The 26,284-nt window shown below is 34.7% G+C and overlaps 1 protein-coding gene across 4 annotated transcripts in view; it reads left to right on the top strand.

The window, feature by feature from the left end:
* The window catches only part of LOC143239075 (synaptotagmin-5-like), a 46,601-nt gene extending 26,978 nt beyond the window's left edge, over positions 1–19,623 (top strand). The window contains exons 3-7 of one of the 4 annotated variants that reach the window (XM_076479870.1): positions 3,365–3,926; positions 8,096–8,242; positions 10,356–10,666; positions 13,171–13,291; positions 17,120–19,623. In XM_076479870.1, coding sequence (XP_076335985.1) covers positions 3,365–3,926; positions 8,096–8,242; positions 10,356–10,666; positions 13,171–13,291; positions 17,120–17,421 — 1,443 coding nt within the window. In that variant the 3' untranslated portion in view covers positions 17,422–19,623. Of the gene's footprint in view, positions 1–3,364; positions 3,927–8,095; positions 8,243–10,355; positions 10,667–13,170; positions 13,292–13,630 lie in introns of all 4 variants that reach the window. The other 3 variants (XM_076479873.1, XM_076479871.1, XM_076479874.1) reach the window with 3 other exon arrangements.
* Positions 19,624–26,284: the final 6,661 nt, after the last annotated feature.

Below are 26,284 nucleotides of genomic sequence, written 5' to 3' on the forward strand. Positions count from 1 at the left end.
TTTCTTCTCATGTGATTTCACCTGTATCGTTTATTCCAGTAGAACTCACAACTGTCATATAAACCCAAAGAATGAAGGCACTAAAGAGCTACAACTTACTTTATATCTGAGGTTTGAAATAAATTTGGTGACTGGGATTAGTCGGTCTTGGCAGTGAAATTTCAGATAACACTTAAAGCAGTAGTAATTCATTATCACTGAAAGATATATGGAAATATTTTCTCTTCTTGTACATTGTTTTATTGGAGTTAAAAGGTGCAATATCTTCAGAAATGTAACAGACGCTACGTCAGACCTTACGATTACTGCTCTCGAACTGTGACTGGCTGATCAAAATAACGCTTTTGTGCATGTGTCCGTTCGCTTGAAGTGTAAAAGTTGACAACGTTTCGAACTAAATGACAATTTTATTTGATTTTTCTGAATTTTGCGTAAAGCTTCGCGAGGGTTATCTGCGCTAGTCGTCCCTAATTTAGCAGTGTAAGATTACAGAAAAAGAAGATAGTTATCACCATCCACCGCCAACTTTTGGGCTACACTTTTTTACCAAAAAATAGTGAGATGGACTTCATATCATAATGCTTCTACAGCTGAAAGGGCGAGCATGTTTGGTGGGATGGAGATTCGAACAGGCGACCCTCAAATTACGAGTCAAGCACTCTATCCACCTGGCCAAGCAAACTGCCTCTTTGCACTCCTTCAAAATAAATGTTACGTTTCACAACCAGGTTCGTTATTTTAAAACATGCTGGTGACGTACAGTATCTCTGATTTTCAAGTGTTATGATCTATAATCGTTGTAGTTGTAGTTTTGCAAAGTTCTTGTAATTTTTGTAATCTTGATTTTTTTTTAGGGTTAAAAGTTTTTCTTCCTTGTTTTTTGTATTGTTTTTTTTAACATTAACTCTCGTGACAGACGTTTATGGTAACAATTTTTGATGGTGATAATTTTTTACTAGAAGTTCTGCAGTTATTCTACAATTCCTGTAATCTTGATTGACTTTTTTTAGGGTTAAAAACTATGTTTCGTTTTTTGTTTTATTTTTTATGTTGCTCATCTGAATATTTTTAGCCACGGTATACGTCTCATAGAATAGCTTTGATTTTTTCCAAGTACAATTTTTTAGCTCATTGCTCCATCTCTTAACTGATTTGATATTTAATTACAACCGCGACTATTGAGGATTCCCTCTTGTTTTCTTAAATATCTCTCATACATGAGTTAATGTTTATGTGCATGTAACGTGTCGTACTTTTCTTTCTTTTTTGTAACGAAACAGGTTCTGTGGTAACAAATTAATGGTCCTTCAATAGGTCAGCTATACGTTTACATGCTCACAACACTAACATCCGAACTTCAATTTCCAACGGTGAACAGAGTTCAGATAGCCTGATACATATGTAACTTTGCACTACAAAAATAGCAACAGCGACAAAATAATAACAAAATGTTAGGCTTAAGTTTTCAGTATAAACAAATACAATTTCTACGAATTTCTAATCTAACATAATAAAGCCCCCAGTGGCAAAACAACAAAGGTGAAGGCTAATAACAGTAACATCTAGATTTCATTGTGGGTATAGCACAGATAACCCATTATGTTAAATTTGCGCTTAACAGAAAAACAAATAATAAAAAATATATTTACTTTCTGACAAAATCAGAATCGGTACAGTTTCAGTTTTGAATATTTTTAAAATAATTTTATGGAGTTTTGATTTGGTTAATGTTCGGTAGATAATCCTCAGAAATATTCTATTTTCAGAGCAAAATTTGATATGTGTTGCTTCTTGCTGTACAGCAGTAAGTCTTCGGATTTACAACGCTAAAATCAGGGTTTCGATTTCTTTCGGTGGACTCAGCAGATAGCCTGATGTGGCTTTGCTATAAGAAAAACAGATACATACAAACACGTGCTTCTTGCTTTGTTTTCTATTTCAATTTTCTGTAGTAGTTACATGTATCCGATGAAAATGAAACGAGTTTATTTCATTTAAACAAAATCATTTCTTAAACCAAATAATAAAAGAAGTGACTGTTTAAGATCAGATACAAGATTAATGGGACTGTGAATAGCTGAAACAACTAGTATGTCTGATGTATGTTCGGTGTAACATGTACTTTAGTTAGTAATTTGATTTGAAGTTGGGATGACTTGGTACATGGTACAAAGGAGAGTTTGTCTGTACTGATAGTTAACGAAAACTTTTTTTAGAACAAACTACAATATCAGTAGCAATATATACGTATAAAGTACTAATCGGAAGTGAATTATCAGCACGATATGGAATCAATCAATTGAAGGTCTCTTTTTGTACTGTTTTATATTCAATAGTAATATAGTTTGTTTCACGTATTCAAAGCGCCGTAATAAATTTGTACATCTGCTCAGAACTGGCTTCAAATCGAACCGTCTGTCTATAGTATCTTCCGATGTTTTATATACAACTCTTCAATGTAAAGAACATTTAACTATTCTGAAGTGCTGAACACCATATTTCACTATTCTGAAGTGCTGAACACCATATTTCACCCACAAGGGCTGTGCTATCAATAAGAACAGATTAGAGATTTTAAAAAGATGTGGCACTCGCGACCAACACATCGAAAAGTCCTCTGAACCAATCACGACCAGAAGGTCGTTGAAAACCACCAAACTGATACATTACCTTGTTTATCCTGCCTGTTTCTCTACCACCCCATCCAGTTCGTCTAAATAATCTATTAAAGAACAATATCTGGTGTTCGATTCCTCGCGGTGTTCATAATACAGGTAATTCATTGTTTAGATTTTCACTATTAAAATGACACAATTATTGTTGTGCTCCATGTACTTGCTTTGTTATTAAAAGTATTAATCTAGAAAATTTATTTATGAGCAATTAGAAAATGTACTTGTACATAATAATAACTAATGACAAAATGTGTCGCTTGATTTTAGAATTAAGGCAAAATCTTTACAAGTAATGTGTGCATTGCGGTAATTGATACTACGTTTTTCCAGTTTTACAAGCCCAGCGGGGAACGAATATGAACAAGAAACACTTATCTTATGATATTAGAACAAATAAAATATTTGCAGCTTTTTTTGTTTGTTTGTTTGTTTTGGCCTATGATGTGTTCAAACATTTTCACCAGAAGAAATAAATTATCACAAGATGTCGCTTTACTATAGAGACTGTAATGTGTCTTGTCTGATTAAAACTGAATTTTTAAATTAATATCTCTTAGTGTTCATGTTAATCAACCAGAGACTCAACAAAAATCAATAAAAATTATTGTTTATCAGATGTAAATGGTTGTGTAACGCTTATCATGAAAATTGTGAATGTTCAATATGTTGATATCAATTTTCCCTCTTAGAATTTCAGTATATTCCGAGAGCAACCGCAGCGAAAGGTTTCCCGTTTTCCGGCATGTCGTGCCGTGGCCCCGACAGTGACCTCAGCGCAACCTACCGATTCCGTTTGTTCTGTCGCTAGCGTGGCTTCAACCTCGACCGCGGGAGCTCACTTGAATGAACTCCACGTGCGATTATCCCTGCCTGACGTTAGCGTTCCAGGGAAAGAAGTGTTTTCATCGCAATCGAGTTATTCTCTGCCGATAATGCGTCGATCTCCGGTGGTGAGTCGAAATCGTTCAGATCACGTCCGGCAGCTTCCACCGGTGCCCCTGTTGTCAGTTTCGAGTCGTCCCGACAACCAGCAGTCGACGGTACTTAGTGAACCTCGAAGTCCAGCTTCACCGCATCAACGACCCATATCCCCTGACACCTCCACTTTGTTCCCTATGCCGGACCCATCGTTACGCTCCACGTACTCGGGAACGCGACCTAGATCCGTGACTCCAGCTTCTCCTCTGTTGTCACCTTCTTATTCTTTGTCCTCAGACTCCGCCACCAGCCCTGGTGCTATCAGTCCTATAGGTAAGGGTTATTTTGTACTCTCTTTCATAGTCTGATAAGAGTCAGATGTAACTTAGCTCAGTAATGCTTTGAATGCTTTTTCAATTTCGCGCAAAGCTACACGAGGCTGTCTGCATTAACTATCCCTAATTTAGCAGTGTAAGACTAGAAGGAAGGCAGCTAGTCACCACCACCCACCGCCAACTCTTGGGCTACTCTTTTGCCAACGAATAGTGGGATTGAACGCAAAATTCTAACGCTCCTACGGCTGAAAGGGCGAGCATGTTTGGTGTGACGGTGACTTACCTCAATAAAGTAGATACAATGATTTATTTGAAACTACATTTTTACGGATTTTTTTTTTACAAAAATTTAAACTTCTTCGAAGCACAAAACAGATTTGGTCACTATACTTTTTACAGTAATTTTACTGAAAGAAATGTTTATAAAATATATAAGATGGAACTACACAATATCAAGAGACTTATCTTTACATTCGTTTAGTAATAGAAATAGTAAGTAAACCGACAAATAAAACAAGTTGTAACTTTTGAAATCGCTAATGATATAATTATATAGACGAACAAGTTCTAACTAGCATTAATGAAAGGTTTACAGAATTCTGTTTTAAACTTGTGATATGTTCAGATATCTGATAAGGAAAATTTTCGATTCAATTCGATTCTGATACCGGTTCAGAGGAAATTCAACTGTAATTTTCAACCTGAGTGGCGCCTGATGCTGAAATAAAGACTAGGTTAGAAACCCCTTGAATTCGGATGTGACTATCATTAATTCTGCTGTACTTAATAGACGTAAAACAGTGAACCACAGTACTCACCAACACAAGAAACTAACAGCAGAAAGTATAGTAATCTTACGAATGGCCAGGTGGTTAGGGCGCTCCACTTAACATGAGGATCGCGAGTCTAAATCCACGTCACACCAAACATGCTCGCCCTTGCAGCCGTTGGGGCATTAGTTATAATGTGACGATCAATCCCACTATTCGTTGGTAAAAGAGTATTCCAAGAGTTGGCGGTGGGTGGTAGTGACTAGCTGCATTCCCTATAGTTATACACTACTAAATTCGGGACGGGTATTTGTGGTAGCCGTCGTGTAGCTTTTTGCGAAATTCAACAATTTACGTCTCAGACCCCATACCCTGCGATCCACAGCACATTATCCTAGGAACTAAGCCAAGCCCAGCTTTAGTTCAATAAAAACTGTTATAAAACAATCAACCTTCCAGTTAAGCAAATCTAGGTTCATTTTCCTGCACCGGATAGAGAGCATTGTGTAAATGTGTTCTAAACAATAATAACAAACCAGTTGAAGAAACTTTTTCAACTTTATTAATAAATTTAGTTGAAGATGTTCGTCGTAACATTCGTGACTTCTTGATAAGATAAAGATAAAACAAATCGATTAACACTGTACTTAAACTCTTTTGAATGTTTGATTAATTATTTTTTTAATATTGTGGGTAATATAATTATTCATATAATTTCCCAGTTTTAAACAATCCAAATAGAAAATGTTTTATCAGATTGTGTACCTGTAGTTTGGTTTGTTTTCCTATAGGCACCAATTATTTGCCCAATGTTAGTAACGTATATCGATATTTTTTTTGAAAAATATCGAGTTCACACAAATAAAAAAAAGGCTAGCATCCAGGATTTGATTATCTGCAATGGAAGGAACGCAGATAGCCTAGTGTGTAGTGGTAGACTAAAACGACCAGACAAAAACAATAAAAAAACAACAACATATGTTCTGCCCAGTTTGAATAACCAAAGTAGTGATAACTGTATTGCTATAATATATACTGTTTTATTGGAAATAGAAAACACTAGTGGGCGACATTCCAACATGTTATTTACATTTAGACAAAAAATAAGCACGATTCTTCTAAAAAAATTACTTTTGATATACCTCAAAATATTTATACAATTGACCGAATATTTTGTTAACATTCTGGTCAAAGAAGTTCTTGAAGTACGACATAACTAAAAAGAGAGAAAACTATTTATGTATTCAATATCATATTCTTGTACCCTGACTTGGATATCATAGATGTCTTAATACCGATCATAGAGTGTCATCGTCTTGAGGACTAGACTGTCCAACTTTAGGAGAGAAAAAATTTCACTCTACAGTCTATGTCCTGTTACAATTTTAATTGCGGTCAGCACAGGAAATATGTTCTCAAAGTAGCATTACGTTAATATTGCTCCTCAGTGACATATCTTAACAAACACTAAAAACCATGTTTCGATACCCGTGGTGGGTGCAGAACAGGTAGCCCATTGTGTAGTTTTGGGCTCGTTAAAAACAAATGTGTTAATATTATACACCACAGAAGATATTTGGTTGTTACATGACACCATTTTCATATCAAGTACCACAATATCAGTCACGAGGTAGATGTCTGCAAATTATTAGTTTTCATTGACTTGTTTAGTTTTGAATTTTGCGCAAAGCTATACAAAGGCTATGTACGCTAGCCGTCCCTATATTAGCAGAAGGAAGGCAGCTAGTCATCACCCCTTACCGCCAACTATTGGGCTGCTATTTTACCAACGAATACTTGCATTGGCCATCACATTATAACAACTCCACAGCTGAAGGGGCGAGCATGTTTGATGAGATGGGAATTCGAACCCGCGACCCTCAGATTGCGAATCAAGCGTCTTACCCACCAAATCATGCCGAAGGCATCATTCCTGTGTCAATCACAATGTAAGTGACCGTAAACTATCACCTTTTTAACGTCAACTACGAAGAAAATAGCTGTAAATTATCCTCTTTTTATATCAACTAAAAATTAGATGTATTTAAAGTATTACCATTTTAATGTCAGTCACAAATTAGAACTTTTTGAAGTATTAACATTTCGATAACAGTCACACATTAGATCTTTGTGAAGTATCAACATTCTGATGCCAGTCACAAATTAGATCTTCGTAAAGTATCAACATTTTGCTGTAAGTAATCATAGGAGATATATTTTTGTCTAATGTAACAGTTTGTTAATAATGGCCACGTAGGAGAAGTGTATCTGTTAGATATTCACATTTTTCTATTATTCACCCAGGGTACGTACGTTTGTAAAGTAATTCCAGTTTGATGTCGCTCACTAGAAAGGACATCACTATATAAAGCATTAGCAGTTACCATTAAGAACTTTAACAGTGAACTGTGGATAAACTTAGGTGACATATTACGAACATTTAAAACGCTCATAATTTCAGTTATTATTCGGAATAACTTACACTGAGAATCTAGTTTTTCAAATATTTTTGTTCATCATTAAAAAATTAAAACCATGAAGTTTCAGTTTTTATCATCTTTAAAGCAGAAATTATTTAAGTGTAACACGACTGTAATGTGCATTAATGGTTGTAAGTATGACAATGAGAAATCAAAGAGACTGACAAATACTGGAAAAGTTAATGTAGTAATTTTAAATTAGATTGAATAATGTATCGATAAAAAACGACAAGGATATAAAATAAACTTAAAAGATTCAGTCCAATTTTTCGAAAAATGAAGACTGCTAGAACCATCCAGTCTTGGATTAGAGACAGGGTTTTAGAAATAAACTTTCACTGTTAAGATCAAGTTACCAAGATGGAAGATGATCAGATGATCAGGTTGAGAGGAAATCCTAAAATCTGTTCCAATGAATTTGTTGGCTCGCAGATAGGAAATCTTGCGCCGTGTGACAAACGAGGACTCCGAAACTAACCGCCCAGCCTGGCCAGGTAGTTAAGGCACTCGACTCGTAATCCGAGAGTCGCACCAAACATGCTTGCTCTTTCAGCCGTGGGGGCATTATAAAGTTACGGTCAATTCCCCTATTCGTTATCAAAAGAGTAGCCAAAGAATTGGCAGTGGGTGGTGATGACTAGCTGTCTTCCCTCTAATCTTACACTGCTAAATTAGGAACGGCTAGCGCAGCTAGCCCTCGTGTAGCTTTGTTTTAAATTCAAAACAAACCAAACCGAGACTAGCAGACATATAGGAGGCCCTATGAGAAATTAATTAACTAACAGCGACACCTTAAGTTATATCGTATCATAATTCTTTCTCTCTTTTTTTTTTTCCAATTTGCAATCAAAACGTTTGAGCAAACATATTCTTCATTCTTTATAGCTATGTATATATCTTGTTATTTTTATTTCCAGGGGTCATACAACCTGACCTATACAAGACTCAAGACATGGTTTTTCTCCAAACTAACGACAGCGAGGAAAATGACAAATATGGACGACTCCACTTTCGCTTGAAATATGATTTCGACCGATCTGATCTTGTGGTCCATGTGATTGAAGGTGTTTACTTCACGTTTTATATTGTTAATTCTAGTCGTGATATTTCATGGAATATGCAAATTATTTAAGTTTTAAACACACGTAGTATCTCATTCTGTAGTTTTAAAAAATAGTTTAATAATAAAGTAGACCTTCTAAGAAAGGATCTTTGTAATTCGTCTTATATTCTTTCTTTTTCTTTGATGTGCACCCTTCAGTAGCACACTGGTATGTCTGCGGATTTACATGACTAGAAATTGGGTTTCGATACCCGTGGTGGGAAACGAATGCGTGGCCCTCTGTGTAGCTTTGTGCTCTACTACAAACAAACTTTGATGGACAAACTTTAATAAATGGTACATTCTAACAGCTCGATTTCATGCTGTATTGAGAAACCTACGTGGACAACATTTCAAGACAGTTCTACTTGTTTCATTTAGTTAGCCAATGAAAGACTGAGGTAGAAATATTAAGGAATACGGCTTTAATTTACCTTTGGCCTTTATAGGCTAGACTTTTAACCCTATTTTTGAGATAAACTCAAACTTCTAAGAATAAATTTTGTATATGGTAAGTGTAAAACGTAGACGTTCCCCAGTAGAACAACAGTAAGTCTGCGGACTTACAACAACTCAAATCTGGAACTCAATGGGGCTGAAACGTAGATACGCGTGCGAAAGAAAAACTAATAGCAGTCCCACAAAAATATTAATAATAAATCTCATCTTTTATTGAGAAAGAGACAGACAGGACTGTTTAATTTTATGAAAAGCTTCTTTGTATATGTATTTATCTTTTAAATATTAGACAAAAGTATGGCATCCATACAGTGTTAAAGTCGGTTTTGACTTTTGCGCGTAGCTACACGAGGGCTATCTGCACTAGCCATCCCTAATTTAGCAGTGCAAGACTTGAAGGAAAGCAACTAGTCATCACCACCCACCGCCAACTCTTGGGCTACTCTTTTACCAACGAATAGTGGGATTGACCGTCATATTATGACACCCCACGCTTGAAAGGTCGAGCATGGTTGGCGTGACGGGGATTCGAACGCGCGACCCTCAGAGTAGAAGTCGAGTGCCTTAACCACTTGGCCATGCCAGGGTGGTGTTAAAATCATTTATAGAAACAAAATATTAAAATTCATATACACTTTATCTTTTGTACAAAAATAATTCACTTATGTTTCGCACTCAGACTGCTTTATTAGATCATCTTTTTACAACCCCAAACTCTTCATCTACCGTGTTTTAAGGTCAGGATGCTTTATCTGCACAGGTAGTAACAACCACAAACACTTCGTCCATCATATTTCGTGTTTAGAAAGCGCTTTAAGAGGACTTGTAGTAAAAATAACCTAAAAGTGTTTTTTCTATTCAAAGATATGGTTCATTACCACATATGGTAAAATTATCCCAAGCTTTTTATCCACCGTGTTTAGTGGTTGAAGGTTACTCACGTAACGACGACCCAAAACTCTTCATCCATAGTGTTCCATGTTTACAAAATGCTATACTATTAGATGTTTTAGCAAGACATTGCGAAATAACATTCAAACAACCCAAGAGTTTTAAAATATCAAACAAACTGTGTAGACTTGATTAAGTATTTCATTATGTTATACAAAGTTTGATAAGAAACTGACGCTAAAATACATTTATATGGACTTGTATAACATTGGATACTTTATTAAAAGTCACTTTGGATTCTAATATGAAAAGCAATATTACTTTCAGTAATATCATTAAGGATACTTTAAGAACGAAATCCAACCACATTTTTTTAGACCTCATAGTTTTACCATAAATATTTCAAAGTCGTTAATTTGCCACGAAGAAAATCTCAAACATCTTTTGAACGTTTTAAAATAGGATTTTGTTTCACAATTAACACTTGTTTGTTATTAAGCACAAAGCTACACAAAGGGCTATCTGTGTTATGCCCATCACGAGTATCGAAATCTGGTTTCTAGTAGTATTAGTTTGCAGACATGCCACTAGGGAGCACTCAATTAAAACAATTCAAAATTTCTTAAGAGGTTTACTTTAAATTTTTTTTATCAAAACGCTTAATATCTGCCAAAGATATTTATTCTCAACTTTTATTGCTGGATTTTGTTTGTTTATTTCTTCAGCCCAAGATTTAGGAACACTGTCAGAAAACGGTTTCAATGATCCTTATGTGAAGATAACTTTACTACCAGAAGTCGACACCAAACAGAGACAGACCGACATTTGTAGGAATTCTACAGACCCGGTTTTCGATGAAATATTCAAGATTCCTGTCTCTTTCGATGAGTTGCATGAAAAGATGCTTTTACTTCAGGTCTTTGATTATGATAGATACTCAAGAAATGACGTCACCGGAGAAGTGAGAGTACAGATGCGTGATATTGAAGTGACCAATGAAGTCGAAGTTTGGAGTAACATAACGAAGACAGAACAGGTAAACCTGGAAGTTACTGCTACGATCTTCAAGTTGTAACAGAGAAAGTTGATAATTGCAGATATTGTAGTTTGTATGGTAGCTTTTATTAGAATATAACAGACTTTCCCTATTAAAGGGTTCATTGAAACAAGTACACATTTACGACTTCTTCTGTGTGTGTGTGTGTGTGTTTTCTTATAGCAAAGCCACATCGGGCTATCTGCTGAGTCCACTGAGGGGAATCGAACCCCTGATTTTAGTGTTGTAAATCCGTAAACTTAATGACTTCTTCTGATATAGTTCATTATTTTGAGAACGTTGTTTGTATAATAAAATATCGTGCGAAATTGAGGATTGATTTGTTTCGAATTTCGCGCAAAGCTATACGAGGACTACCTAGAGGGAATGTACGAAACTTGGGATTGGTTTAGTGTGTTTCGAATTTCGCGCAAAGTTGCTCGAAATTATGCTATTCACAGATAAGATCATTGTAAAATAACAACACTGAAACATTGAAAGATTAGAAGGAAGGGTACTAGTCATCGCCAACTCTTGGGCTACTCTTTTACCAACGAATAGTGAAAATTGCGGAATGGCAGACATAAAGCTTGAGGCTGTTGTGTCTATCATGTGAAACAATAATTGAGGAGGCTTCTTGTTTCCTCTCTTAACATTCAACAAACAGCAGTGGCGTATTGTGGCGACAACGGGACGCGAACCACAAACTCTCAGGTTTTCAATCAGGCACAACAACTACTAGGCGACCTGAGAATACGATACCCAACTTAATTTGATTCCCTGTTAAGGCCGGAACGATTTAATTATTTGTAATCTAGTTTAGCAGGTTCCCGTACTTTATATATATGTGTGCAGGTGAAGAGAATGCATGTGGCAGTCTAATTAAATAATACCCTGAACGCATCATAACACTACTTGCATAAGTGTAAGTATATTAAACGAGGCGCTCCTAGTGACATAACAATAAGTCTGTAGGGTTACGACGCCAAAAACTCGGGTGCCGTTCTCTGTGGTTGGCCCAGCGAAGATAGCTCATTACGAAGCTTTGCGCTTAACAACAAAGAAACGGAATTCAACCTTCTAACGCTTCAACATGAAACATAAAATATACAAATATATTCATTATCCATCCACATGAGGGCGTTGATTAATACTGTGGTACAGCTCTGGATTTCGAAACTGGTAGACCTGGTTCGAATCCGTGTAATACCACTAAATATTCCCTGCACTTTAAAGTGTGTGTGTGTGTACGTTATAAAAACAGTAGTCCATCCCTCAGTGTGGGTGGCAGGGCGCTACTGACTTACTGCCTTCTCTCTGGTCAGTAACTGAAAGTGAGGGACAGTAACAGATAACCTTAGTGGCTTTGCCTTAGATACAAAAGTACGAGTACCGTCCAGAAAATATATTAATCCTACTTTCAACATATCGGTAAAACTCTAAGTGCACTACATGTGACACCCGATATAACAGCAGTAAGTTTACGAACTTACAGAGATAAAATCAGGCGTTCTATTCCCCGCGACAAACGCAGCAGATAATCCAATGTGGCTTTGTTTGAAAAGAAACGTTATTCCGAGTGTATGTCAAAGACAAAACAGTTATTTGAATACTTGTTCATAAAGGTTATGTATTTGGGTGGATGGATGAACAGTTTTAACGAAAAGAAAGACGTTTTTGTGACGATCACATATTTTATTTAAAAGTTACTTTATTTTGTATAAGCTTGCTTTAACAATTAACTTGGTTAGCACATCACATTTTACCCAGTTGTACACACAGTACAGTTCGTGATGTTAGACTGTTGAAGGTAAATCACCTTAAAGCAATTTTAGTTTCGGCCCGGCATGGCCAAGGGTGTTAAGGCGTGCGACTCGTAATCTGAGGGTCGCGGGTTTGTATCCCCGTCGCGCCAAACATGCTCGCCCTTTCAGCTGTGGGGGCGTTATAATGTAACGGTCAATCCCACTATTCGTTGTAAAAAGAGTAGCCCAAGAGTTGGCGGTGGGTGGTGATGACTAGTTGCCTTCCCTCTAGTCTTACACTACTAAATATTAGGGACGGCTAGCGCAGATAGCCCTCCTGTAGGTTTGTACGAAATTCCAAACTAACCAAACGCTTTCAACAAATGCTCGTTTCCAAGCTAGAGAAGCCTAGTTTATGGCATGGAAACGAGCATTTGGTAAAATCGTTGTCAAGGAAATTAAAACTAAAACTAAAAGTGTTTAAGGTGATTTATCTCTGTCGAATTTTTTATTTTATCACCTTTGAATGTTTGTTTCTCAATTCAATCTACTCTTCCAACTTAAGATGTTGGTTTAATTTCTTACCAAGTCTTCTTCAAATGGCATCGTACAGATGCTTATGATGTTAAAGTGCTCAAAGATGTCAAGAAATATTAAGAAAACTTCTCAAACAAAATTTCTTCGTTGAAAATTAACTTTTTTCTGAAGTTTGTACAGTACAAATTTATGTAATTTCATTCTGTATTGCATTCTCGCAAGGTCTCGCAAGATCGGCCCGAGATTTTACTATCGCTCAACTACTTACCTTCGGCTGGACGATTGACTGTCGTTGTACTAAAAGCGTCGAACTTGGTTTCGTCTGACAATAAAGAACTGCCTGGTAAGTGAAAAAAAAACAAACACATCAAAATAACTTGCTTCTTTATTTTAGCCCAAAGCTACACAATGGGTTATGTGAGCTTTGTTCAACTTGTGGATCTAATCTTGAATTATAGGGTTATAAGCCCCCTAAACTTACCACTGAGTCACGGGGGAAGAGGTGACTAAAATATTATTTTTTTTAATCTTTTCTAAATCAACGTGGCTTATCATATCAAAAAATATGATGGAGTTAGGCCAGAACAATCGGAATCACAAGATATGAATCTTATATATCTGTAAATTATAGAGTCAGTCCTGATAGACCTTTGCAATACGTTTGACATTTGATTTCTGACAGATGTAACATCGTTACAAGCAGATTTAAGATTTGAGGGGACGTCTGACTTCTTACAGATGTAGCATCCTTACAGGAAGACTAGAGCAATCGTCTGGCTTCTGACACATGTAACATCCTGACAGGAAGAGTCAAGGAAACTTCTGACATCTAACAGATGTAACACCCTTACAGGAAAACTAGGAAGATTCGAGTAAATGTCAGGCTTCTAACAGATCTATCATCCTCACAGGAAGACTAAAAGCCACATGTTTCCTCGAATATTCCTGTAAGGATGTTACATCTGTTAGAAACCAGACGATTCATGAACTCTTCTCGTAAGGATGATAGATCTGTTAGAAGTCATACGTATCCTCTAGTCTTCTAGTAAGGATGTTACATCGTTACAGGAAGATTCGAGGAAACGTCTGGCTTCTAACAGATGTAACATCCTTAGAGGAAGAATAGAGGATTAGAGGATGTGTTTGGCTTCTAACAGGCGTAACATCCTTATAGGAAGACTCGAGGAAACGTCTAACTTCTAACAGGTGTAATATCCTTGAAAACTCGAGAGAGCGTCTGTCTTGTAACGTAGAATCATTCAAAGTATTTAAGTTTTAGCGTCTCTAAAACTGAGAAAAATAAGAAAAATAATTTAGAATAAACTAGTGAAAAGTGCTTAGTTTGTTATATAATGATAAGAAAATCCACGGTATACAACTGTTTCGAAAAGTAAAGTTCAAGTTGCAGTCGAGAATTTAAAAATAGAAAGAAAAGATAACAAAATAGTTTCAACTGAAACTTCAACCCCAAGTTTTGCATCAAGTTCTGATGTCTCTTTATGTTGAGACTGGTTACCTCACAAATTGAAATTGATAGTTTAGAACAGTATAAAACCAGAAAGCCACAGGAACAACTGTAAATAAATAAAGGACCTCCATCTTTTATTTTTACCAGTTACAACATACAGTACTTTGTTTTCCAGCAGTCTTATTCCTGTGAAAGTCAATGATGATCACCCATGGTTATTGTTTTCATATTTATAGTGCAGAGGAAGTGTCAATGATCTGCCTGTAGAACTGTGATGGATTTTATAAGGAGTATTTCCTACAAGTAGGTCAACTTCTTCATTTGTGTTTACCCCTGTAAAGCTTTGTGCATACATCCAAGTGGTGTTCTTACCATGACGTTGCTTTGATTTCTGTAATCCAACTGGATACCAACCGCACTAAACTGTAAGCAGTATTGGTTGTTTCCAGCCACATCCTCGTATTTTTTGCGAAAACCTGAATGCCCCACAAGCCTTTAGCAGAATGATTTTGCTCCACGAGACGATGAATGTCCAATCAGCTCTCTCTCACTCAGTGACATTTCGATAGATTATCTCACAGGGGCCCAGGCTGACAAGGAACCCCATTAAAATTGGTATATGAAATTTGGATTATTGAAATTAGAATATAGTATTCTCATACGTAGAAAAGGAAAGTTTAAATGAGAAAAAATATTTTCATCCAGCGTCCCGTGAAACCTACGTCACTACTTTCGCTATCTTTGGTGTAGGAACTATGACAAGTGACTGTCCACTACAGTCTAAACAAACTGAATGTCCATCTTTCTCATCTGAGAGGCGTTAATGCTAATGAAACCAATCAAATTTAAACACGTCTGAAGAGAGATAATACTGTTGTTTAGAAATAAAGAAAATACCAAAAGTAATAAGACTCTTAAACACGTGTAAAATAAATATATTTTTACCAGCAGTCTGTCCAGTGAAACAGCGGAATGTCTGCAGACTCACAACGCTAGAAATCGAGTTTTGATATCCAGGGTGGATAGAACACAGATAGCCCTTTGTGTTTGTTTGTTTTACACGATGGTTATCTGCGTTAGCCATCCCTAATTTCGCAGTGTAAGACTAGTTGAAAATCACCTAGTCATCATCAAGCACCGCCAACTCTTACACTACTCTTACCAACGAACAATGGGATTGACCGTCACATTATAACGACTGAAAGGGCAGTGATGTTTGGTGGGACGGGGATTCGAACCCGCGCCCCTCAGATCTCTACTCAAGTGTCTTAACCACTTAGCCGTGCCGGGCTAGCCCTTTGTGTAGCTTTGTGCTTAATTTCAAATGAGCAAAGTCTGTTCTAATATACCACAAACGCAAATGATAAATGAATTAAGTAAGTTTAGAATGTCACCAATCTCGATAATTAAAATCGAACACATTACACTCATGATCATGAATGCCCTTTTAATTTTAAGTCATCCCGTATAGTAAAAATGAAAACCTTAAAATTATAACATCAAATTTATCGTAAAACAGCAAAAACCTGTAGAACAGCGAGATAAAAAAAGACCAAAATATCTGTAACAGAATACATAATCTGCGTAAATTTTAGCTACAAATGTTCTGAGCAGAAACTGTCAAAAACATCTTCAAAACAGCCCTTAAAAAATCTTTGTTGGTAGGACCTGGAATCAAATCAATGACAAGATTTGACCTTAAATGAACTATAAGACTTGTTTGACTTTTATACAAGTCTCGAATATATTGGTCAACTGAAAGGGAAGGTTTTAAACCTGTTACTTGTGCTTGGTTGGACTGTTGTTATGTAAAACAGGCTTCGTTAGTGCATTGTAACTTTAAAGAGAACTGGTGCAGTGTTTCGAATGCCAGAAAAATCCTTTTCTTAACGTATATATTAATTTGTTATAAACTAGACTTTATTCGTATTTGATTTAACTTCATTTCTTCTGGCTATTGTTGTACCTTTGTTATTCTCTAAAGTTAGAATCGCGAACCTTACTTTACACTCCACTGCGTAGTTTACATCTGCCCAATATCTGCATTTCAATCAGATAGTTCAAACAGTTGAACTACAAACTTCGTACTGAATCATCTATTCTGAGAAGGTACTCATCCGTTATTACTATGACAGTAAGCAAATAATGTTTTAAATTTAGTCACCTTTGCACAATGGTATGCTCTGGGGCTATGCATTTGATAAAATCATTCAATTGTCTAGTGTCTGAAACATTGTTTTCTGTACTCGATGAAGGTTATGGGCATTTGTTTCAGAATTTCACAAAGGCTGTCCATGCATAGTTATCCTTATTTTTGAACTGATCAACAGCACCCACCGCCAACACTTCAGCTACCATTGTCTCATGAAAGAATGGAATTTTACCGTCACTTTTACAGAAGCACCATTTGATCTAAATTGGTAAAGGGTAGATTCTAATGGCTTAGAACTAAGCTCGAATAATATGTAACCCCATTAGTTTCTTTCAAGAGAGGCTGTCGACGAAACTAAGCGTTTTGCGGAAGGGTTAGCCCCTAAATCTAGCGTGCAACGGATGTAAAGTCAATACACGTAATTAGTCATTTAAAACGAAACTCCTTGAATAACAACAAAAATACTATAATTTTTTTAGAAACCTAAAAACATGACTGCGATATTTTTTATTTGTACCGTTGGCATATATTTTATTTTCATTTTTTTCGAGATTCTTATGTAAAGGTTGGTCTTACATGTGGATATAAAAAAATGAAGAAAAAGAAAACGTCTATCAAAAAAGGTTCAGGCAACCCAGTATGGAATGAAGCATTAAGTTTTGATGTCTCAGAAGAAGACCTGAAACACTCTAACCTTGTGGTTAATGTTACCAGTTGTCATCATGGTAACTCCTCATATCTGGGTACGTGTATCCTTGGTGAAAGCGAGAACGGCAAAGAATCTTCTCATTGGGAAGACATGATACACAACCCTAGAAAATCTATGGCCATGTGGCATAATCTCCATTTATGATTTTTGTGTGATTGAGTTGGAGTTGTTATGGCAACATTTTGATGTAAGTCATCTCTGTATTTATTTATTTTTGTAAAAAAACGTAAATCTGTTGTCATGATCAGCATTATTTGTCTGATGCAAAACGCTACGAATAGGCTTTTCTATAAAGGAGGCTATCTTGTAAAGTTGAACCAGAACTGCTCTTTCACCTTTACCTTACAATCCACAAAAGTAATATGTTGAAAATACATTGAAAAATTAAACTATTCTATTAATATCAGTGTTAATATTTCCTCAGGCTATAGCTAACGTTAACTGTGTTGTTGGTCATCATTCAGCCTGTAAATTGTTTCTAGGCACTCAGGAGGTGTTTTTGTTGCTTTTTACTGTTAATATTTGTAAATCTATGTACTCTGTTGAGATGGCATTAGCAGCGAGTATCAGGCTGCTTTATTACGTTCAAACACGATGTTACTAGAGTAGAATCATTTTCTGTGAAAAGAGCCACAGCTTACGAGAATAAGTGTTTAGTATCAAAAAATATCATCTACTGATGGAGTAAAAGCATCCAAAAAAGATAATAATTCATTCTTGTTTATTCGTCTTTTACACTTTCTGTTCATATGAACACAATAATAAAAAATATTTTGCATTACAAATAGTATGTGGTTGAAGTTCTGTATGTTGTTAAAGTTTAAATAAGTTTATGCTATGAGAAACAGTTTGGATGAATTTGATCTGAGGTGGTTTATCTGGGTAAAATCTAACTAGGTACATATCAAAAACAACTGGGAGGCTTGGCGCTTTTGGGCCATTCTTTTACTAACAAAAAAGTAGAATTGGTCACCACATTGTAATGCGCCCACAGCTGAAAAGACAAAATTGTTCAATCATGGAACTGGAACAGACAAAAGTGGTTAATAACCTTATTTTATCTTGGAAAAGTTCAAACAGATACACAAAACAAAAAGGTTGCTTTTTTGTTGTTGTTTTGTGTTTGTTTTTACACTGATTTTATCTACTACTTCATGGATTAAAGTGGTATGTATTGACATACAAAATGACGTTTTATATTTGTAATTTTTTCATATGTGTTAAACAGGTGTGAATTACTTGTATTTGGTAAATTAGTATTCAAGAATGGCTGTCACCCTCACTGTTACATGATTAATCATTTTATCCAGGAAGATATACATTTTATTATAATTATTAAAAATTATTTCCTTCCCAGAGGATTTTAACACTACAGACAAAATAGTTATTACTGGTATATATTGCTCATTCTCCCCAGTTTTAACTGTTAGCCTAGGTCTTGACATGCTCAAAAGTTGTGCACATTATGAGTCAGTTAAGAATATTAAAGGTTGCAAAATGCATTTTACCCTTTGGAAACAATCATCAGTGCTAAATTTGTAGCTTTTTTTGGTAAAGCAAATAAAGAACAGGTTATTTTAGTGAAGGTTTGTTCTTTTTGTGCATTTTTTTAATATTGGACATATTTAAAGCTAGCAAGTTTCCACAGCTGATACAGGTTGATTATCTAGCTACATTAAGGCTAAAACTTGGTAAGTAGAACAGATAGATTTTCTAACTCCATTAAGGCTAAAACTTGGTGAGCAGAACAGGTTGATTATTTCATTCCAAATGAGCTAAGTCTTGGAGAATAGGATATATTGCTTACATCATTCAAAGGGAGCTAGAACCTAGTGAATGGAACAGATTGATATCTTAATATTAGATATCTTACACTCAGCATACATGACAGGTTTATCTCTCATTTTAGGAGAACTAGAACTCAGAAAATAGAACAAGTTGTTTACCTCATTCTTGAAAATTAGGACTAAGTGGGTAGAGCAGCCTCATTTTCTCAGTATAGAAGACCAATGATTCTGTGACTGTAACAAGCTAATTCTATTTCATTCTTCAGGAACTGTAATTTTGCAACTAGAAAATATTATTTCCTTCTATGAGGCCTAAGTTAATTATCTCATTTTATATAAACTAGGAGTTACCAAAATTAGGATTCAGTGACATTCCCAAGGTGTATTTCTGTGATTTAACAGTTTAGATTTTTTGGATTGGTAAAACGTCTCACTATAGCTTCCCTTCTGAGGTAAGAATCCAAGAGGTGGCAATTGTTTAACACTCGGAATGTGAGTTAATTTTATGAAGCTTCTTGTTATAGTATTTTGGTAAATTCTGATAAATAGTATTCTGTTATAGTATTCTGGTAAATAAAAGAAAAAAAAATAGGTTGCTATGATATGGTATAGCATACTAGACTATAAAACTAAACAGGACCAGAAATGTATCATGCCATAAAATAGCCAATGGAAACAGGAGTAAATACCTAACAATGACAAATCACTGAGCAGTTGATATTTCAGTCATTTATTGTATTATCTTGGATCTTGTTTACCTACCTAAGTTGTTTTGTATAAATGTTTTTAAGTATCTCAAAAGAGAAAAATAACAATTAACCAGAATAATGAAATATATAAGCTAAGTTCAAACAACAGTATTTTTGTCTCAGCTATCATTTTTATTAACTATTTACAACAAATACTATCTTTATGGGTATTTGTCCATGAAATTCCAGCCAAGAAAAAGGCTAGTATTTTTTTAACTTAGAAACACCTTATTAACACATACCAGGAAAATAAGTAACTGTATTGTTCCGTTCCTTCTAAACTATTAGAGTACCTATGAATGATAACATAAAAAAATCTTCTAAATAAATATATATTTTTTTACAAGGATCTTGTTTAATGGTGATGATCACCTGTGATAGGGATGAGTGTTAGCTGCACCAAATCAAAGTAAAATAAGATTATTTGAAACAATCCTTTTAGTTTCTTCAGATTATAATTAACTGCATCTGTTATTATTTGTTACAGCACTTTTAACATCTATATACATTAAAACAAAATTTTCCTGTAGAGCTTTAAAAACTAACTTTCTTTATTGATGACATTAAGACATGCCATTTTCTCAAAATTATATCTTTATATAACATTTTTAATAACTGTTCTGTTAAAAATTAACCACTGACATCCCTTCATGGAAAACACATCTAATTCATATTAGCATTTAACTAGTTACTCCAGATTTTAAACTATTACAACTTCTACACTACATCCTTAATAACAGTCTAGCAAAGTGAACGATGTAAACATTTAATTAGCAACTGAAGATTTTAAACTATTCCATCTTCTACACTACATCCTTAACAACAGTCTAGCAAAGTGAACAATGTAAACATTTAATTAGTAACTGAAGATTTTAAACTATTCCATCTTCTACACTACATCCTTAATAACAGTGTAGTAAAGTGAACAATGTAAACATTTTATTAGTAACTGAAGATTTTAAACTATTACAACTTCTACACTACATCCTTAACAACAGTCTAGCAAAGTGAACAATGTAAACATTTAATTAGTAACTGAAGATTTTAAACTATTCCATCTTCTACACTACATCCTTAATAACAGTGTAGTAAAGTGAACAATGTAAACATTTAATTAGTAACTGAAGATTTTAAACTATTACAACTTCTACACTACATCCTTAACAACAGTCTAGCAAAGTGAACAATGTAAACATTTAACTAGTAACTCCAGATTTTAAACTATTCCATCTTCTACACTACATCCTTAATAACAGTCTAGCAAAGTGAACAATGTAAACATTTAATTAGTAATTGAAGATTTTAAACTATTCCATCTTCTACACTACATCCTTAATAACAGTGTAGTAAAGTGAACAATGTAAACATTTAATTAGTAACTGAAGATTTTAAACTATTACAACTTCTACACTACATCCTTAATAACAGTGTAGTAAGGTGAACAATGTAAACATTTAATTAGTAACTGAAGATTTTAAACTATTCCAACTCTTTGTCACTTTAAAATGTACAAAATATATGCTTACAAAAATGTCTGGGAACCAAAGGTCTGGGTTGTTTAAAAGTTACACACATACTTGACTGTCAACAACAGCAAGTTAGGTAAACATGGATATAACTCAGATTATTCATGGAGCTATTTATGAAAAGTTCAGTTTCCAAGATTTATTCAACCAACCAATCTTCATTCAGTTATCTTTACCAATATGCAACACCACAGTAACCCAATTTCCATATCAATGAGATAAGTGAATACTCTAACAAAGTATAGTAGTTCATCATAAAAACATTTCCTACACTACATTCTTACTAACAGTGCAGTACAGTGAATGATATTAAAAAATTTCTTGCACTATATCTTTACTAATAGTGTAATACAGTGAATGATATTAAAAACATTTTCTATACTATATCCTTACTAACAGTGTAGTAAAGTGAATGATAGTAAACATATTTCTTACACTGTATATATATATATATATATATATATATGTGTGTGTGTGTGTGTGTGTGTGTGTGTGTGCTAAAAGCTCAAAACGTTGTCCATGAAACTTCCTAGATGGACACAGTCCATTAATATCTCCTCTGTCCGATCCCTCTCTCAAGCCAGAATTTAAAATTATCATTATGAAAAGTCAGAGTGAGATGTTTAATCTGTCAGTAAAATTATGCATACATTTAGATAATTATCAAATCAAAGACATATAACAAGCATGAACAGTATATAAATAAACGTTAAGCAGTTCATGTTTTTTATGAAGTGTGTATTATTTGTAACCTTGTTTCTTTAATGTTGGACATGTTACGTATTGTTTTGTTGTAAAATGCTGTGTGCAAGTTGGATTATGATGTTCATAATGTAGCATGGTAAATGTGTAACAACTAGATGGAAAACTTATGCTGTAGTCAGTAACTGTTGTATTTTTGTTTTTTTGTGTATATAATTAAGGGGTTTATGTATTGTACTATACAGTATGTCAGTACCTCGCCACATATGAAAAGTTTACCAGTAAACAGACACCAGGTGATTATAGTGATTATATTAAATTATAAATTTAGTTGTCCAGTATCACCTAACCCTTTTAACAATAAGCCACTATCCCACCATTAACCATACATTTCAGTAGTACCTTCTATCTTTTCACAAAGAATCACTACACCGATAGCACCTTTTAGTTTTGGCATGAAAATGCTACTACACTACTACACTTTTTAACAAGAAAATGTTATTCCATTACAAAAAATATATAAACATGAAAGTTTCCAAAATAATTTTGGTCAATAATTATATCTCCCTTTTAGTAAATCATTTGTTCAATAAATTAACAAAAAGAAATACTGTATCATACATAGATACCAACCCACAACAAAAGAAATAACACTCCAAATCCTAAGAACACAACTAAGCAACGATATAAGAGGTTCTTTAAACATATCTTTGTATTTGGTGGATGTTACTTCATATCTAATTAAAATACTGTCAGGGATTAAAAACAAGTCCCTGAATCTTGAAATTGTACTTTTAATTTCTGCTTCAACAACTATTCTAGTGAAACTAATAAAACAGCAATTCTCAGGAATTATCTTGTTTGTTTTGTAAAATCAATAAAAATGTCTTCAATTTGAAACTGACACAGTAATTTAAAATTTAAATATGCACAGATTTTTAAGTCATCAAACTAAGAACAGAATTTAAAAAATGACAAATCTCCAGAAAAAGTTTACTTACTCTAATGATTTTCTTATTAGCTACCTCTCATTGTAATTTTAATCACAAAAACTCATTATGTTAAAAATAATTTTAAAAAATGTTTTTAAAGTATAATATAAAAACATGTTTGTTTGTTTGTTAAGCACAAAGTTACACAACGGTCTACCTATACTGTGCCCACTATGTGTATCTAAATTCAATTTTAAGCACTGCAGGCATGCAGACTTACTGTTGAACCAGTGGGGAACATGAACATGTTACAACACAGGGTATTAGTAAGTCATTCTGAATTGTATACTATGTTCACTACAAATCTAACTTTCTTTTATAAGAAATTCAAACATTAATTTCTAGTTATATCAACTGAAACTATGGTTTGAGCTTCTTCAAAATAGGTTTAGGTGATTTTTAACTTAACATGTAATTGCAGTTTTATGTATCAATAAAGGATATACAAAAAAAAATCTCAATCCCCAAAATTACAAGGGTCAAATGAGGGTATAATGAATGGTTCACAGGCCTGATGAACCTACCCATCTGCTCAACTCCCAACTAGAAGACATGTGCACCCTTGTGCAAATTAATTGAAACAAACGGTTATTTTACAATATTTTCAGCATGGCGGCCGGTGTAGGCTCGCTGGACCCGCTGATTTCCTTTAATAGTCATTTTTTCACACAGACGGCGTCATTAGCTGTGTTTTGCAGTACGGTTGATCTATTTTTGGGGTATATGACGAAATTTTGAGGAATATTACGTCATTCGAAATTGCGTTAGAAGGGCAAGTTGACCAGTCAAAAAACAACTTGTTACCAACTCAATGAAGAAAAAACGGTATCAATGGGGTCTGAAATGCAATAACTGGACGCAAGAATAATGGAGGAAGATGTTATTCAGTGACGAGACTCATTTCTTCGTACAGGATCAAAGAAGTCTGCATGTTCACAGATCTCCAGGTAAGAAACTTCGAGAATCTCGCATCAATCAGTTCATAAAACATCGGTTGAAGAAAATGTTTTGGGGCTTGTTTAGCTACTATTGTGTCGGAGGCTTACATATCGTAGAAGGTATGATGCGAGGACCACAGTACATCGAAGTTTTGCAGAAAAGACTCGTTCCAGAATTGAAAAAGAGATTTCCAGATGAATCTGGCATTTTTCAGCAAGATCTGGTTCCGTGCCACACATCGAAATTTGTGAAGAATTTTATGAGTACAACGCGAATAAAGGTGCTGGAGTGGCCTGGAAACTCTCCGGACTTAAATCCTATTGAAAATCTTTGGTCGATTTGTAAAGAAAGACTGTACTACGAAAGATAAGCTAATTGAGGCCATAACTGAGGTGTGGTACCGGGATCCAAAAATTAGTAAAGATTGCAGTCAACTCGTGGACTCGATGCCAAAGCAGATTAATGATCTTCTGAAAATTAAAGGCGGTCATATCATGTATTAATTTGTGAGTAATTTTTGGATTCTCAGAAATAAAACGCAAAAAAATTGAAAAAATCGTAATTTTCCGTCTTGTTTCAATTAATTTGCACAAGGGTGTATGTTATGAAATTATTCTCTCAAACAAGGTCAGTGAAATGCATTATGAAAGATTATGAATCTTACACTGAATGTCAGAATGTCTTGTTTTCAGTTAAACAACTCCAAAAATTTTAACCCTGCACAGCCTTGTTTATAATTAAACCATCAGTAAAATCTATAAATAATAATTTAGCTATTTACAATTCATGTTTTTTTGCAAAAACTGGTATTTTTTAATTATATGTAAATATATCAAACTAAAATTCAGTTTTTTAATAATTCATAAGCTACATAACTCATGAATGTACTACATATATTTATCTTACAAAAATATTTAAATAAAATCAAAGATATCAATTTCAAATACGGTATTTTGCACTACATATAAAAAAGTTCAATTTATTGTAACTTTAATTTCACAGGATAGCCGTCATTATAATAAGGATAAATACACATTTTTTTATATTTATTACATTCTTATATAGAAAATATTTATTTCACCATTATATAGTAAATACTTAATCGAGATCCACACTTGGTTACAATTAGTTCTTTTACTATAATTGTAAGTATCACAGTGTATTCCAACTTTCCACTCAAACACCTGGTGTGCTGAATTTGATATTTCATGCAAATAATTTGATTACACTGTTAAAAAACAAGCAGACTAACACAACTGTTTAAACTTCAAGTTTACACCAGCAGTACCAGGGCTTATATCCCACACTCAAGTTGACAATCTACCAAACTTTAAAGTAATATTATTAATAATAGTAATATTATGTGCACAGTACAGCTTCCTTTGGCATCAGATTCTAGATACATTATTTATGTTTGTTGCCCTGGTCACATACACTGCTGGCTAAACTCTTAACGCCAAGGAACACAAAGAAAAATATAGCATTTTGCGTTGTTAGACTCAACAACTTATTTGAGTAGAGCTTCAAAAGATGAAAATAAGAATAAAAAATTTTTAGCATTTAAAGGAAAATGTAAACACTATGAAATTAGCCTAAATACTAGCTGGACAAAAGTTTAAAACCATACTAAAAAGAAGTCCTAAACAGGGTAGGAAATGCCCAACAAGAGGTCTCAGTAGTGAGTTGCATGGCCGTCATTGTGAATAACTGCAAATATTCGCTTCAGCATGGTCGATATAAGCGTTTGCAGAAGTCTGAATGGAATGTTATTCCAAGTTGTGAAGATGGCTTCCCGAAGATCATACACTGTTTGGAATTGACGTCCGTTTCTATAGACTTCCATTGCCATCCACCCCCAAGCATTTTCAATGGGGTTCAGTTCGGGCGAACACGCTGGATGGTTCAAAAAGAATCACGTTATTCGCCATGAAAAAGTCCTTTTTCCTGCGAGTATTGTAGATTGCAGCGTTATCCTGCTGAAAGATCCAGTCATCCCCACACAAGCGAGGGCCTTCAGTCAATAAGGATGTTCTCTCCAACATGCCAATGTAACCAGCTGCTGTTTGGCGCCCCTGTATAACCTGATACTCCATTGTTTCATGGAAGGTGAAAGCACCCCAGATCATGATGGAACCTCCTCCAATGTGTCGTGTAGAAAATGTCTCCAGTGGGATATCTTTATCATGCCAGTAACGTTGGAAGCCATCTGGACCATCCATGTTAATTTTTATTCTTATCAGAGGACAAAACCTTCGTTCAGTTTTCTACGTCCCATGTTTGGTGCTTCTCAACAAAGTTTAACCGAGCTGTTT

This window comes from Tachypleus tridentatus, chromosome 13 (genome assembly GCF_004210375.1).
Source record: "Tachypleus tridentatus isolate NWPU-2018 chromosome 13, ASM421037v1, whole genome shotgun sequence".
Taxonomy (NCBI): Eukaryota; Metazoa; Arthropoda; class Merostomata; order Xiphosura; family Limulidae; genus Tachypleus; species Tachypleus tridentatus.